We start from the raw sequence: 16,379 nt of genomic DNA on the forward strand, positions 1-16,379 counted from the left end.
AATGGCAGAAGGGACGGGAGCTCTCTGGAGGGTCTTTTTAAGGGTGCTAATCCCATTCATGAATTTCCACCCTCATGACCCAATTACCTCCCAAATGTCCCGCCTCCAAGTACCATCACACTGAGGCTTAAGTTTCCACATATGAATTTCGGGGATATACATTTAGTGTAGAGCAGTTTATTTTTGATTAAGTCTATTAATCTACTCTTTTGGCATTCGATTATCGATTTTGCCTAAAGTATCTCTTGTATTAACTAAGTAGTGTACCTTATTTGATACCTCTGCTGAGTAGACTATCTCTTCTGAGGTTTGTGATATGTACATGTTAGTCTAAGGCAAAGCATGAAATGTTGGTATGCGTAGTATACCTACCTTTTAGATAAATATCTTCCTAGAGTTTTTTTTAGTAATCTCCACACTCAACATGGGGCTTGAACTCACGACCCTGAGATCAAGAGTCACATGCTCCTCTGACTGAGCCAGCTAGGTGCCCCAAATATCTTCCTAGAGTTTCAAAGAGACATAGAGGAACATTGAGCTTTAGATCAAACTTGGCCTAGCAGCCATCCCGATCGTCATTGTTTCTACTTCACTTCCATCCAGACATGAGCCTTGGTGTGTGTGTGTGTGTGTGTGTGTGTGTGTGTGTGTGTGTGTGATTTGTCTCCCTAGGGAGGACGAGCATGCCCTCATCCAGCAGTACTGTCAGACGCTCGGAGGGGAGTCCCCGGTCAGCCAGCCCCAGAGCCCAGCTCAGATCCTGAAGTCGGTAGAAAGGGAAGAACGCGGAGAACTGGAGCGGATCATTGCCGACCTGGAGGAAGAACAGAGGTGTGTTCAACCTGGGAGAAGATTTGTTCCCCCTGGGAAAACTTCTAATGGGAGATTCCTTAATAATAACTTCAGTATGATCCCTACCCATTCTCTTTTCAGAAGTGGTTTCTAAGAAGCCAAGGTGGAGTCAAAATCTTATCAGGGATTAACAGACTGGGGCACTGGCTGCAGATTATGAACGTGAGGGTTCATGGAACACTTGCTTAAAGCTATAGCTTTGTCCTTGCTTACTCATCTCACTGTTTAATGTTTCTGCCTGAGAAGAAGTCTCCTGAGCTCAATCTGAAGCTCGAGGGCAGTTTCGGAGAGAAAACCGTGCCCACAGTAGTAATTCCAGTTGTTCCTTTTCTGCACTAGAAACCTGCAGGTGGAATATGAGCAGCTGAAGGAGCAGCACCTGAGAAGGGGTCTTCCTGTCGGGTCACCTCCAGACTCTGTCGTGTCTCCTCACCACACATCTGAGGACTCAGAACTTATAGCAGAAGCAAAACTCCTCAGGCAGCACAAAGGTCGTCTGGAGGCCAGGATGCAGATTTTAGAAGATCACAATAAGCAGCTGGAGTCTCAGCTCCACCGCCTTCGACAGCTGCTGGAGCAGGTAGAGTGTGTGCACCTCGGTGGGGCTCCCGCGCCCCCTCCCAGCCCGTCTCTGTCCCGGAGCATGGTCCCAGCATCAGCAGAGGGGCTCACTTGCAGACTGTCACCTCCACACCTGATTAAGACTGGCTTAGGAATCCCTCTTCAGATGGAAGTATCACACCCTCCAACCGCTCAAAAAGTGGAGTTTCCCATTCTTTGGTAACACTGAAATCTGTCTCAGCTCTGAGTACTTTAAAAGGAAAGAAAGACCCTGTAACATACATCTGCATACATTACATGTGGGAAACTCTGTAGAGGTTAAGGGGAAGGAAGTGATCTGAACTGTTCAAGCTAAAGCCTTTCTTCCAGTGAGCTCTTTTCAAGAAATTAAGTAACAGATGTTTATTAATGTGCAGCTATCATTTCCTAACACTGGGCCATGTTTTATGGCAATTTGTATACTTTCTTAACGATAAGAAATAGAATTTACATTACGATGAATGCACACCTGTATGGCAAATACAAAATAATTATTATAAAGAAAGGCTGTCTCTTATTTTCTACTTTTAAATTTCCTTCCTTTCTTCCTTACTCCCCGTGCCTGCCTGCCTTCTATCCTTCCTTCCTTCCTTCCTTCCTTCCTTCCTTCCTTCCTTCCTTCCTTCTTCCTCTCTTCTTTCCTGTGTTCTCTTTATCTCTACGTCCCTTCCATTTTTTTTCTCTCTCTCTTTCTTTGTGCTGGTCAGCACCTACCAAATCAATTTTATAGCTCATCAGTGGGTAATAGCCCACAATTTTGAAAAATACTGTCCTTTGAGATATAAAAGAGGCATCAGACGGAGTGTTTTGGTGCTTGCAGTCTTATTAGGGACCAAGACAAGATAGTACAAAATATAACAAGATAGTACTGCACATAGAGATACAATGCCATAGAGAATTAAGTACTTGATTACATCTAGCAGTTAAAGAATGGGAGTCATGCCACAGAACTAGCAATGAAGACGCCTTGGTAACAGGTGCATATTGGGTAGAATCCCCACAGATGAGGCTAGACTTTCTCTTTCTTGAAAAATCTATGACACCAACATTCATGTCATCTTTTGCCTTTTTCTCTGGACTGTAGAGTGTGGGGCCCCAGGCAGTGACTAGGCATGCCTTTCTGCAGAAGTGATTTATCCAAAGACAGAAACAACTTTTTCTCCAGTGATTTTCTCAAATTTCAGAAAACCACCTTGTCATAGTTGCTGTCAGTATCTTTTAACTTGTCAGAATCATTCAAAACAGTGTAATTTCTGCATTACCTACACAACAGGCCACAGATCACCCCTTTTGACCATATAGTTTTCTGTATGTCTGTCACTGTTTCGGAATTTATATTAGACTGTTTTGGGGAAGGCTTACTTTGGGCCTCCAAAGGGTGCCCCATTAGAAAACAGTAGTACCCCTAGAGTGCCCCAAAGCCTGGCTTTCTTTGAATCCTTTGGAATGTTTGAGTCCTCCTCCCTGCCAGTCACATACACTGGAAAAGCTACATATACTCTAGCAGTGTGAATTTGAAGTTTCCCCATGGTGGAAAGGATGAATTTTCTCTTGAAATCTCTGATTTAAAATATGAAGTATTATCATTAACCTAGTGCAGCGATGGAATCATTGCAGAAACGAAACAATCTTTATTTGCCAGAGCCTGTTGGAGAGCTAACGGCTCTTCTGCATACGCACACTCCGCACCCTCCCCCTGACTCTCACCACCCCATTAGACAGAGCTGCCTAATGGCTCATGTGCCTCCAGAATTGCACAGTAATGCTTTTAGAGATAGCTGATATCTAAATGGCTTTGTGTATCCCAGACTGTGGACCTCTTATCTCTTCTTAATGACTTAGCATGAATGCCAGAAGTAGATGGAAAATTTACCTGATAGTAAAAACTGGCAGAGCCTCCAGACTTCAACTAATATAAATCTAATGGAAAAGCCGCCATCAAGAATATTGTAATTTCTGCACTCCCTGGAAAATGAATCACGCTTTCTAATTTGACTATGTACTTGTCAATTTATCCATCACTATTTCAAAGCTTTGTGCAGAGTGCATTTACAAAGTGTTTTCTAGGTGTCAGATCCTGTTCTGATCTCAGAGGAAACACTAACTGAACACCCTCCTCACAAAATCCTTTAACACAAGCAATCATTTCACCGCCTGTCCCCAGTTTACAAATAAAGAATCCACGGCACAGGAGCGCCTGGGTGGCTCAGTCAGTTGAGCATCCAACTCTTGATTTCAGCTCAGGTCAAAATCCCAGGGTCGTGGGATCGAGCCCCACATCAGTCTCTGCACTGAGCACAGAGCCTGCTTGGGATTCTCTCTCTGCTCCTCTCTCCAACTTGCATGCTCGCTCACTCTCTCTCTCTCTCAAAAGAAAGAAAGAAAGAAAAGAAAGAAAGAAAGAAAGAAAGAAAGAAAGAAAGAAAGAAAGAAAGGAAAAGAAAAGAATCCAAGGCATAGAAGGTTATAAAATTTGCTCAGGCAGGTACTGAGTGGTGGAGTTTGAATTCAAGCATGTGAATCCAAAATTGTGTTCTTAAGTCTCTAATACCACATTTAAATATTGATTTAAATAAACAAATGAGCTGATTTTGAAATTGGATAAATTTACTGTATGAGAAGCAGTGCTCGTTTTTTTTTACAGATGAATGAAACCTGTTTCTAGATTCACTTGGTTGACATAAAAATAATAGCACAATTGAGGGATGAAACTGACACTGAAAAATAAATCTTGCATTATAACCAACTGAGCTGTTCAAGGAGCCCAAACTGAAGGGAGCAGACCACCCAGTATTCAGCTGAGATCGTAGTGAACCCACCAGACTGATGAAAACATGTGTTCTGAATGTCTGAGACCAAAGAACTCTACATGTCTCAGTTATCCATGGAAGTAAGAAACAGAAACATGTTATTTGAGTTCTTCCTCTGCCTTAACATCTGCATGTGATTGCAGCCGGAATCTGATTCCCGAATCAACGGTGTCTCCTCCTGGCCTTCACCTCAGCAGGCTGCACTGACCTACTCGCTGGATCCAGACCCTGGCCCACAGTTCCACCAAGCAGGTTGGTGTCCTTAAGACCCGGCCAACTCCCCCGCTCTGCTCTGCGCTTCGCCATTGGTTGGTTTTTCATTTTCAACTGTGTTCTTACTCCCCGGTACCTTAGAGCAGAAAGGAGTTTCATACTCTCTTCGTGCTCAGCTGCGTACAAAGACATTTTAACAAGACCAAAAAAGCAAACATTCCAGAATAAGAATCTATAATATATTTGCTTATATACTGTGTAGTAGTGGATTGAATTTTGGTGAAAGATGGAAAAAAGTACTCTTTTCATTTGGGGATGAGCAACAATTTAATTTTGGCTTTGCCTTCAGAGTGATTCTTTTTTTAAAGTAAATTTTCTGTCTTTAAAATTTATATTTATACGTATTCAGAAAATAATCCTAAAGTATATTATATACCAAGCGTGGTTTTCTCTGCCCAGGTCTGGGAATGAATATTCTGCTTTTTCCATCCTCATCCCTATAGACATTGCCACCCCTCCTGCCCCTGTCTGAGGCCAAGGTCTCACCTAGCCTATTATTGGTCACAAAGGGGACTTGTCACCTCTGCTAGGAAAGCCTCTGTCAACCAGTATTCAGGAATGGCATTTTGTTATTGATGAAATTTAAGTTCTGAAATTCTACTGAGGACCATATATTTTCACCAAATTAATTTGTTTCTAAGATATATTTTGCTGCATTAATCAGAAGGAAACCTAAGGTATTAATATTATCTGAATTGTTTTAAAGAAGTGAATTATTTTGCTCTTGGTTATAGAATAAAAATCAAGGTAAAAAGTATCTTCAAAACTACCTCTAGATTTGTAGCAGCATAAGCTAGCCCATGCCAAAGTCTCCAAGAAGAAAGAAGGAAGGAAAAAGAAACTGGTAGAATATTTTTTATATGAAAAAACACTTGGAATGCAAACTAATGGAATTTCATCTAACAAATTGAAATAATATGACCACATTAACTTATTTTTCACTCATAAGTTTTCCCTTGGCACATGGAATCTTCCTACAGAGACATCTAATGCATTTTATTTATATGAAATTATATTACCAACAAATTGATACAAAAATGGTTTTAATATTATTTCCCAAAATTGTCCTTTTCATAGAGTCTTATTTTCATGTTGATATTTAGAGGCCAGGATTAGGGTTTTTCTCCCAATGTTGGGTTTTGGTGGAAAGCTGGATGTTCATTTCGGAACGTCTATTGTTTTGTTTCTCTGCTGCCCCAGCGGCGGAGGACCTGCTGGCCCCCCCCCACGACACCAGCACGGACCTCACGGAGTTTATGGAGCAGATCAACAGTACATTTCCATCTTGCTGCCGTGAGTATGAAAGACCCCAGCACTACCACTCCACCTTCCCTTCCATTTCTTCTTTCCTGCTTGGCGCCCTTTGTCTTCTTTGGTAAGATAACAAAAGCCGCGATTAGAAACAGGATTGAATATGATTTGAAAATAAAGCAAACATTCCGTATGTCGACCAAGCAAATGAAGCTCAGCCTAGATACCATCGTGTCACTGGCTGTGGTGATGGTGCTGCTCTCTGAGAGGTTTCTGTTGTGCCTTCTGAAGGATAACATGAAGGCAAACCAAACAAGTTGCTTTGTAAGAAGAAGTTATCCTCTTCAGTGCAAACTGTAGTACGAAATGTGTTATTACTTCAAAAAAGAGCTTTTAGCACCCAACAAGGCATGAAAATGGTCCTTTCTGATGTAATTCGCTCTCTCTCTTTTTTTAAGATTTTATTTTTAAGTAATCCCTGCACCCAACATGGGGCCCAAACCTACAACCCCAAGATCAAGAGTCAAGCTCCACTGACTGAGCCAGTCAGGCACCCCCACTCTCTTTTCTTTGAGGTCATCAGATTCAGTTCTGGGAGGGGATTATTTTCAAATATTTTTTCTCTTTTGTTTTCTTTCTTCTGATTTCTCTTCTCATGGAATGAAACAGTCACTGCATAAAGGCCAAATAATTGAAGGCTTCACAGATTATGACCCTGTGACTTTTCCATATGAACAACCAAGAGCCAGAAAATAATCAAATGAAAGCAGTCCAACTCCCAGAGGAAATTACATAATGTTCTTATTTATTGATTTTTCCCCCCAAACTTTTTAAATTCATTCTCGTCATCTCAAGGTTTCTACTGAGCTCTCACTTGGGCGGTTTCAAAGGGAAGCTGTGCACTTGAATGCATGCTAACTACTTAATGCTGCAATTTATCTTAAATAATCTTTTAAAGAAACTTGAATATGTTATTTATAACTTTTAGGGTGATTTCCACTCAAGTTGATTTTTAAATCTAGGCAGCCATCGAAGTAAGATGTTAGTATGTATGTATACCACTGTAGATATTAGATATATGTTATATATGGTAGTACATATATAAAACTGCTTCTCATCTCTCCCCTTTTCATCCTGTCCTCAGCAAATACCATCCTAAATGATGAAAAAAGGCATCACCAGGAAGGTAGTTAAGTAAGATATACTGACTTCATTAAAAAATATGCTTCAACTTCTACAATTCTGCAGTTTATAAAAATGCCATCATTAGCAGGGAGTGGAAATAGCTCTTTGAAATACAGTCTTCCCTGAATTTTCAGAAGTATTTTCCTAAAGGACATAGTACAGAATTCTATAAGCACATAAATATATTTATATTTGGGAATGTGTCATTTTCCAGTTATTATCTGTGTTATAGTTCTCAATGTTTCTTGAATTGTATTTATTATAGGTCAGTCCCTACACTCCCCCAAAAACATGTGCCCATGTGTGCAAATGTGTATGTGCACATACACACACATACACGTGCACACATACTTTTTTGGCCTTCTGGAATCTCACAAAGGCTTCAGAGGGTCACTTGAAGCCCCTACACTATCAGATTGTTGCCTGTTTTCTAGGTGCTGTAACAGCCACAGTAGATGAGCAGATCAAATCTTTTATATTAAGGTTGAATTTTCTAGAGATTTTTATTCTGAGTTGTATGTTATTTAATGGCTAGATAAAACCTCATCTTAGTCACTATAAAAGACAGAATTTCAAGATTAAATTTCTAAATGAAATTACTTTTTAGTTCAGCTTAAATCCAAATACATTAATAATTAGTTAGGAACAAATTCTGCAAATCAAAGCCTATTTATAAGTTTGCATTTAAATGTCATGATGGACATGTTCAATTTAAAAGTCAGTTGGCGGGGCGCCTGGGTGGCGCAGTCGGTTAAGCGTCCGACTTCAGCCAGGTCACGATCTCGCGGTCTGTGAGTTCGAGCCCCGCGTCAGGCTCTGGGCTGATGGCTCGGAGCCTGGAGCCTGTTTCCGATTCTGTGTCTCCCTCTCTCTCTGCCCCTCCCCTGTTCATGCTCTGTCTCTCTCTGTCCCAAAAATAAATAAAAAACGTTGAAAAAAAAAAATTAAAAAAAAAATAAAAAAAAATAAAAAAAATAAAATAAAAGTCAGTTGGCAGTGAGTTAGGATGGGAAATATGTTTAATCAAATGCTTTACAGTGTCTATAGATGTATAATTTCCACATTAAACTTTTAAAATATTTATTTATTTTGAGAGAGAGAGACAGAGTGAATTGGGTAGGAGCAGAGAGAGAGAGGGAGAGAGAGAATCCCAAGCAGACTCCACATTGTCAGTGCTGAGCTGACATGGGGCTCAATTTCATGAACCATGAGATCTTGACGGGAACCAAAATCAAGGTCTGAAGCTTAACCGATTGAGCCACCCAGGTGCCCCTAAATTTTTTATATTAAAAATTCATGGTGTTTTTTTTTTTTTTAACAGTTTGTCACAAAACAATTACTCTTAAATATTTTTCATAGTATATTCTTATATGTAAATGTTATAAAAGTCTAATCTGGCATATTTTAGAAGAGAATATAATTAAATGTAAATAATCATAATTATAAGGCAAAATGAATAAAAAAAGAAATGAGTATGCTGCTTCGGAGTGTGTCTCCTTCTCTTTCTCTGTCCCTCCCCCCCTCACTCTCTGTCTCTGTCACTCGAAAGGGAATAAATGTTAAAAAAAATTTTTTTTTTTTTACTTTCCAAGATAGGGACAGCTTTCCCTTAAAAAAAAGGCTTATTTATTTATAAAATTGATACATAGTTTTAAAAATTGTGTCTAAAGTTATTAAACCTTTTAAAAATTGTTGCAGAAAAGATATAGTACCTGACTTAGACTTTGTGCCCAGTACATGTTTCTGAATTGAATGAATGCATGAATAAATACATTTTCTAACAGGAAGGTTTAGTTGGTAAAGTTTCCCAAGATAGTATACAGAAGGTTTGCAGGGTTCATTTGCTTTCTTGCCTCTTTTAAGTTGCTCAGCTAGCAATATTTTAATAAACTTTTGCATTCCCAAAGCTTCCTGACCACCCTTGGAGGATTTCTCTAAGCAAATCGGATTGGCACTCTCCCAATGCCAAACCAATCCCGTGAGCCCCTGTTACTAATGAGAGCTTTAAAACTGCTTGTCACCAGCATACAATGAATTGATCTGCATGTTAATCTTGACTTTTGATCCTTTGTGGATTAACAATTAGCATGGTCACAAGTGAATTTACACTCCGGGCAGTCCTGGAATTAAAATGAAACTATAATCATAAATCCTAATTGCATGAATTGCCTACTTAAACATGGCATTTTTGTGTGTGTACCTATACATTGTTGTGCATAACACTTTAGAATTTCTCTGTCTCAAATTAATATACCTGTTGTTCCTGATAGCATCCTTGAATTATGGCCTTTTAAAGTCTTTGTTTAATTATTTACATTAAGTTTCAGAGCAGAGAGGAAGGCATTTTCATCTTTTCCTGGCAAGGCATTAATGAAGGGAATTTGTGTTGTCTATTAACTAATGTACATATTAAAATTTTCACTAACTGCTATAAGTGGGTTTTTTTTTAATGTAAAATCCTCGCCGTGTTTTCATTTATGTCATCCATATATAGAGGATACTAGTCCTGAGGATTTGGGGCCGATAGACCAACAAATGCTTTTAAAATTATTTTTTATCTACAGGCATATTTTCACAGTGAATTGCCTGTGTTTATTAAACTTGAGTGGCATTCATCACAAACTCAAAACCTACTAAAATGCAAACATTTCCTGGTTTCTTTTAAAAATATACGGGCACAGTTTGTTCAGGGGAGTACCGTAGCCTTTTATTTGATAAGAATCTATAGGGCTCATGATGCTGATTTGGAGCAACGTGGCTTCAGTTTTGGTTTGGGTTTAGCTGTGCGTTACGAGTAAGAGAAGTATAGTAAGAGAAGCGTGTATAATAAGAGAAGTGTAAGTGTGTGTGGTGTCCTTGATATTTGTGCAACAGAGGGCTCCCTCAGCGTAGCTCAGTGGGAAGGATGCCCACTCATGTTTTCCTGCTATGACCTATGCATCTGGCAGGACTAGGCTGGCTGGATTTTAGCCTAATTTGTTCCCTCCAGGCATCATAAAGTTGCCCTTCTCGTTCACTCTGATTTTCTCACAAAGCCCCCACTATGTGGTCGTGGATGTCTTTTTTTTTCCCCTTCAGCACAAAAAGATAAGAGATGGAAGGAATGCAACATGCTAGATGATGAGGGACGGTTCTTATTTGACCAGATGTCCCCATCACCGGGGGTGCAGAATATCCTCTGACCCGCCTGCCCGTGTCCGCCCTCACAATGTCCCCTGGGGCATCCACACTTTTGTAACCAGGAAGGAATTCGAGCTGCTCAGCAGCAAGGGCGAATCAGACCCCATATAACGACTTATCCAGTGCTCTCAGCTGGGCCCCAACAAGGCACAGTGATTAGCCCAAGTATCTAAAGACTGTGGGAATTTGGCCAGCCCTTTGAGGCAAGCACATTGCCACCAGCTTCCTAGACCCCTGGGGCGAGCATGAGCCAAGGGGGGGCAGAAACTGAACACTCGTGCCCCTTCACTTCCCGAATCACCTGCTGGTCAGAATTTGTACTAGTTAGCAAAATATGCAAACTTGCTCTGTTCGGATACATAAATCAAATACATGGCATGATTTCAAGAGGAAATTTTGAATTTTTTTTCAAAACAAGTTATTTGCTGAATGCTTCGGTATGGACTTATCTGAGAGAGCCAGCATATGTTTTGCATATTTTGGTAGAATTTTTATATCTTATAGGACATAGGATATGAGAAACTAGGGAAAAGAAACTAGTCTTTGTTAAAGCATCTAGCCAGAAAGAAAGAGAGAGAGAGAGAGAGAGAGAGAGAGTGAGTGGAAGGGAAGAAGGAACCAAAACTTGTTTCTTATTTTCTTATTAGCACCCATTTAACAGCTGGGAGCCATACACTCCACACTTTTGCGTGCTGAGAGGGGGAACCAGCAAAGCAACCCTAGCGCCTTCAATTGATTTCTTTTGTTTTCTCTTTCAGCCAATCTCCCCAGCAAACCACAGGTAAGCGTTAATGGGTTGATTGGCTCAGGTGTTGTCGATTACAACCTGGAGTAAGCAGATTAGCTGCTTTTGATTTCAGTGCAGATTTTATTCCCCATGTAATTTAGTAAACTTGCTTGACGTTTAAATGTTACTTAATTCTGTACAACAGTTTGTCAGTCTGGGGAGAGGGAACCCTTCCCAAGCCAGTTCTTCCAGATGCCCAAAATACCAAGTGCCTGATCCTTTGTGTTCTAACAGCTTTTTAAGGGCCGCAAATACACTATGCAAAGTTACCCTGGGTCGATTTGGCTGACCACTGTTCTCCCGGATATGTACTTACGGTCGCTATCACAGAACATTAACTTAAAGCAGTGACTGCAACGGTACACAATGTGGTTTTGTTACTTTGAGAGGGAAAACATTTTGATTCTTCATTTAAAAATTTGCCGAGGTTGGGGAGGGGAAAATTTGCTGAGAAATGTTGGCAGCTTCGGCTTTATACCTTTCAGTGTTTTCCTTATCAGGTGCTTTTAGTACTAATGAGCCACAAGACCATAGTAAATCTTTGGAGAACATGTTCTTTCATGAACTTGTTTATTAATCTTTAATATTCTGACTGTGTTATTATCTTGATGGCAAGAGGGGCTGGGGTCTTAAGGAGAAGCACAGACGGTTGGTCTTTAGGACCTGGAGGGAAGAAAAGGAAATCTCAAGCCAATTAGCAGGTGTGATGTGAGAGGTCAGGAGATGGAAGGACTTCATCTCCATGAAGAATCATCTTCCGATTGCTTGTGTTGTCTTAGTGAATCAGAAGCCAGGGCTTCAGCAGAGAGTGAGGACAGGAGGAGGCGTCAGAGGTGTGAGGAGAGACTGGAGGATGTGCCATAGCTGCTTGGAGATCGGGAAATAACAGACAGGGAAATAGTGTGACTGCAAGGCAACATTGAACATGACTTACGGTGCCTCCTTGTGAACAGCCGGCCTGCAAAGGCTGTGTGTTGTCTCCTGGCCGCCACGTTCAGGTTCATAAGCACAGGCACCAGAGTCGGGCTGAGTGTTGCATTTAACCAGAGTTGAAGTTTTGGTTTGGCCAAGAGAGTGCAACAATTCAAGGGAAGAGGCAAAGGTATGATGATGATTGAACAAAGTATCCAAGCTTGTAGGGAAAGAAGTGATGATATGTTAGGTGCAGGAGACAGAAAAAAAAGGGGGGGGGGGAGCAATGGATTGTGGTAGCAAAGGGTGGATGGAGTTGGGGTCCTAATGGAAGTAAGTGGGAAAGTAAGGTGGTTGTCAGAGGCAGGATGATTGAGATTGGAAGTGTTGGAGGGGGTGAGGTATTGGTGATGGTCCATTTGGAACTTTGAGTGAGTGACAAGAGGGGAGGACACATTCTCTGGAGGAGAGGAGTTCAAGGAACCGAGAGGCCAGATTTTTGGCAGAATCATCTATGTGGGCAGTGAAATCACTAGGATTTAAACATAGTTTTAACACGATGACAGTGAGCCATTCTTCAAAAAGTAAGGGAACATGACCCAAGGGGTCAGAAGATGACTACAGAGTGTGTGGTATAGTCTAATGGCATGGGATTCAAAGTTGGGTGGAGAGAGCGAGAGAAAAGGGCCTGAAAAAACACAACGTGGACCTAGAAAGGACGTATCCAATACATGAAGAGTGTGGGAGATAGAAAACAGTCATATGTGAGACGGTTGTGGAGGAACCTGTGTCTTCGGGGGAGATCCAGATATTGATGTGTTCAGAGAAGAATTGACGGGCATGGGTTTTAATGATGATGGATCCAACCGTACGACCTTCCCTTCAAAACATTGATGCCAGTCCCTTGAGTGGGACCTGGATGTATATCCTCTCTTGCCTACGTGTACTGGCCCTGGTCCGTTAACTGGCACCACTGCACACCCTTCAACTGTGATTCGTGTCTTGCGTGCCCCTTGTCTGGCCCCCAGCTTGGGTCGGAGACCGGTTGGAATTGTCAAGGATACCCCCTCAGCCACAGACCTCCCACAGTCCCCCAGGGAAAGATGGAGTGCTTGCACCAGCTGAATTCACTCATCTTTGGTACCTCCAGCAAGAAGAAGCCGAGTGCTGTCTATTTTCACTTGGTTTCCAGCCTGGGCAAGAGAAAAGTCTTCCAAACTTCCTCTACACTGGCTGCAATGATAAAAAGCAGACTAGATGCCTTCGGGATGAAAGAGAAAGACCTCATCCCAGGGAGCAAAAGTCACATGGAAGTAAAGGGTCCCCTTTGAACACAGCCAAAGGGGCTGTGGATAGTTGTCAAAGAAGTACTTTTATTTCCAGAAGAGTTGACAGGTCTCTGCTACCTGCAATGTTCTGTGTAAATGTTGTTCTGACAGCACTGTTTCCCTTCCCACAGGCAATGTGAAGTATTCATCTAGCCAGTCAACATTTCCTGACTTAACAGTGTTGCCCTTTTCAGCAAATGCCAATTCCGAGTTCCATTTAATCAGAAGCTCCGTGGCTCCTTGAAACATGCTGTTGAGCGCTGACTGTGTGTTCTACTGAAGGAGTAAAACACTGACTATCCAAAGAGAAAGGATATTTTGTTTTTATAATAATCATATATTATTGGGGTTTTTTTTGTTCTTCCCTTTCTATGCAACTGTAAATTAATGAACAGAGTGGTATTTGGAAATGGTATTACATTTGTCACTGATTTGTATACTGTATACAGCATTGGGAAAGTGGGTGGGGGCTTTCTAAGATGATACCTTCTTGTTATTAACCATAACAAAAATTGCATAAGAATTAGAAAACAGTGTTACATTTTTACATTCCTTTATATTAACCTTGTACAATAACTTCGTTTATTTCTTCCGCTCTTTTACCATTATGTTTTGGTTATTTATAGTTCACCAGCCACATGACCACATAGATTTCCTGTATTCATTTCCATGATTTGGCCAAATTAATAAGTCATATATTTCAATTAAATATTTATGTATATGAATTAGGCTACATCTCTTACATACCACTTAACTTTATTTGACATCATACTTAGTGACCACTTGGATAACCACAGTAAAAGTCCTGTGGGCCTAACTGGCATTCCTACTGGGATTTGTTTCCAGCATTTTATTTCCCCGCTCCATGTAATAAGTAGATCTTGATTTCTTTATTTATTTCATGTCCCGGTATATATGATAGAGGAGACTTAGAACAGCATTATAATAATCTCAAAGATCATTTTTACCAAAGGTTGCCCATTGAAGTATATTCTCATTTGGACACAGAAAGAGAACATGGGATAACATTTCCTTAGTTGCTAAGTCTTGATTTTCATCATTAAATACACAACAGACCTTTACTTAATCGTGCTACCAGAACACATCTTTGTCTCGAATTCCCTTTGAAGAGAATTTTATTTTGTTTATGTATACTCAAGCCATTTGTAATTCTTGAAACTCCCAGTTCTTTTCTTCCTGACAGCAGACAAATTCAATGCCTGTTTCATTTTACCTTTTGGATGAATGATTACATCTTTTATTACTTTTCATTTGATCAGTATATTTGGAAAGGATGTTTATCAAAAGCCCGTGTCACTGCTTCCATAGAGGAATAAAATTATGCCTAGATGGTGGTACCCCTGCCTTTGAGTCAATGCTGTTAGGTATTTGGTTTGGCTTCTGATTTAACATTTAACTGATTCAGTTGAAACGTGTTATGTAATTACCAAATGTAGAGAAACCAAAAAAGAAAGAAAGAAAGAAAGAAAGAAAGAAAGAAAGAAAGAAAGAAAGAAAGAAAGAAAATCACGTGTTTTGATTCAAGCGTATGTGCATTTAAAACATCAGGACATTTTAACTTTGGGTTCTCTTGAACTGGGATTTGGCCAGAAGGAGGCTTAAAGTTAGAAATTGCTATTCTTTTAGAATAGGTTGGGTGGGTTGGGGGGCAAGGGTGTCTATTTGCAGCATAGATATTTTGAGAAGAAAATTGTTTTATATAAGAGGAAAGCCATGACCACCTTTCTACCTCAGATGCATCTTCATCCATTGTGTTGGAAATAGCTTTATGCCGCTGCAGTCTGCAAAATCTAGAGCTTTTATCAGGCCACATCAAACCCAAGAAAAGCACCTATTTAAAGAAAAAAACTTTCCCTGAACTCTGAACGACAAGTTGTAGATTTGGTGTCTTCCTTGTTCTTACTTTGAAAAGTTACATATTAATTTTTTTCTGCTTGTAATTGTGTGCAACATGTCTTCTATCTGCTATTAAGGAAAAGCTACATAAAACACTACATTGTAACCTTCTAAGTAATAATAAATAAAAACATATATATATATCACAGTAACAACAAGGGGAAATAAGTATGTAGTTCTTTTGAAATATGTGGTAAAGAACTAATCATAGACTATCATCTAATCTGGTTACATGTTGTATTTTTCATCCTGAATAAAAGTAATTTTAACACAAGATGACTTTGATATTCTTCAGCTGTGTTCATTGAGAGACTGAGCTTTGAGTGTACATTTATGAAAATAAAATACGAAAAGAGCTTGTATAATGATAAAGCTATTATTTTCTTCTATTTTCTCTCCTACACAACGAATGCATTCTTCCTCTTGTTCTACTGTCTTTCTGTGTGTCTCTCTCTTCTCTCTTATTTATATAATTCTCAGTTTCCTTTACAGATAGAAAGCTTATAGATAGGGAAAAATAATGTTGGGTGTTAAAAACATACACACAAAGCCTATCAGGCTTTTGTTTTAATAACTTGGATGCTATTGTATTTACTTGATTCCTCTTCCAAATCCACTTAGCCGCATGCCCTTAAATAATGTGCTTTTTATATATGCACTGGGTTTTAACCATTCTGGTAGTATGTTTAATCCATTCCTGAAGCCATCCTGTGGGAAATAGTGTTGAGAATTGTATTACTTGATTCTAAAAGTAAAAGCTACCTATGAAATAGAAAAATCCCCAAACATGTAATTTGTTAGAATAAAACAGATACATTCTAAGGAACATGCTTTGTAAGCATCCTGTTTACCCCAAAGTAATAGTCACATTAAGCATTCCTAAGGAAACAATTGTTAAGTTCTAGTAACCTGTTGTGTAGGTAATTGGAAAGGGAAGTGGGAACACAAAACAAAGTATTGTTTTTACACTAAGCCTTTAGCTTGTTATTTCTGTCTATCCTTGAGATTATATGTACATTTTTTTAAGCTTATTTATTTATTTTGAGAGGGAGGGAGGGAATCCCAAGCAGGCTTTGCACTGACAGCACAAAGCCTGATGTGAGGCTCAAACTCATGAACCATGAGATCATGACCTGAGCCAAAACCAAGAGTCAGACGCTTAACCGACTGAGCCACCCATGTGCCCGTGTACATTTTTAAAGAATGTAGTTTGCCCTTGGATTTCTCCCTGCCGCCCCCCATTCAACTGTTTCAGTCAACCAACTATTTCAGTGGCGTTTCTAA

The 16,379-nt window shown here is 40.0% G+C and overlaps 1 protein-coding gene across 10 annotated transcripts in view; it reads left to right on the forward strand.

Annotated features, from left to right (window-relative positions):
- The window catches only part of UTRN (utrophin), a 569,571-nt gene extending 554,202 nt beyond the window's left edge, over positions 1 to 15,369 (forward strand). For all 10 annotated transcript variants that reach the window (XM_078447413.2, XM_060614425.3, XM_078447414.2 and 7 more), the window contains 6 exons: positions 673 to 831; positions 1,192 to 1,432; positions 4,406 to 4,514; positions 5,736 to 5,828; positions 10,910 to 10,932; positions 13,310 to 15,369. In XM_078447413.2, coding sequence (XP_078303539.1) covers positions 673 to 831; positions 1,192 to 1,432; positions 4,406 to 4,514; positions 5,736 to 5,828; positions 10,910 to 10,932; positions 13,310 to 13,318 — 634 coding nt within the window. In that variant the 3' untranslated portion in view covers positions 13,319 to 15,369. The remainder of the gene's footprint in view (positions 1 to 672; positions 832 to 1,191; positions 1,433 to 4,405; positions 4,515 to 5,735; positions 5,829 to 10,909; positions 10,933 to 13,309) is intronic.
- Positions 15,370 to 16,379: the final 1,010 nt, after the last annotated feature.

This window comes from Panthera onca, chromosome B2, assembly GCF_046562875.1.
Source record: "Panthera onca isolate mPanOnc1 chromosome B2, mPanOnc1 haplotype 2, whole genome shotgun sequence".
NCBI lineage: Eukaryota > Metazoa > Chordata > Mammalia > Carnivora > Felidae > Panthera > Panthera onca.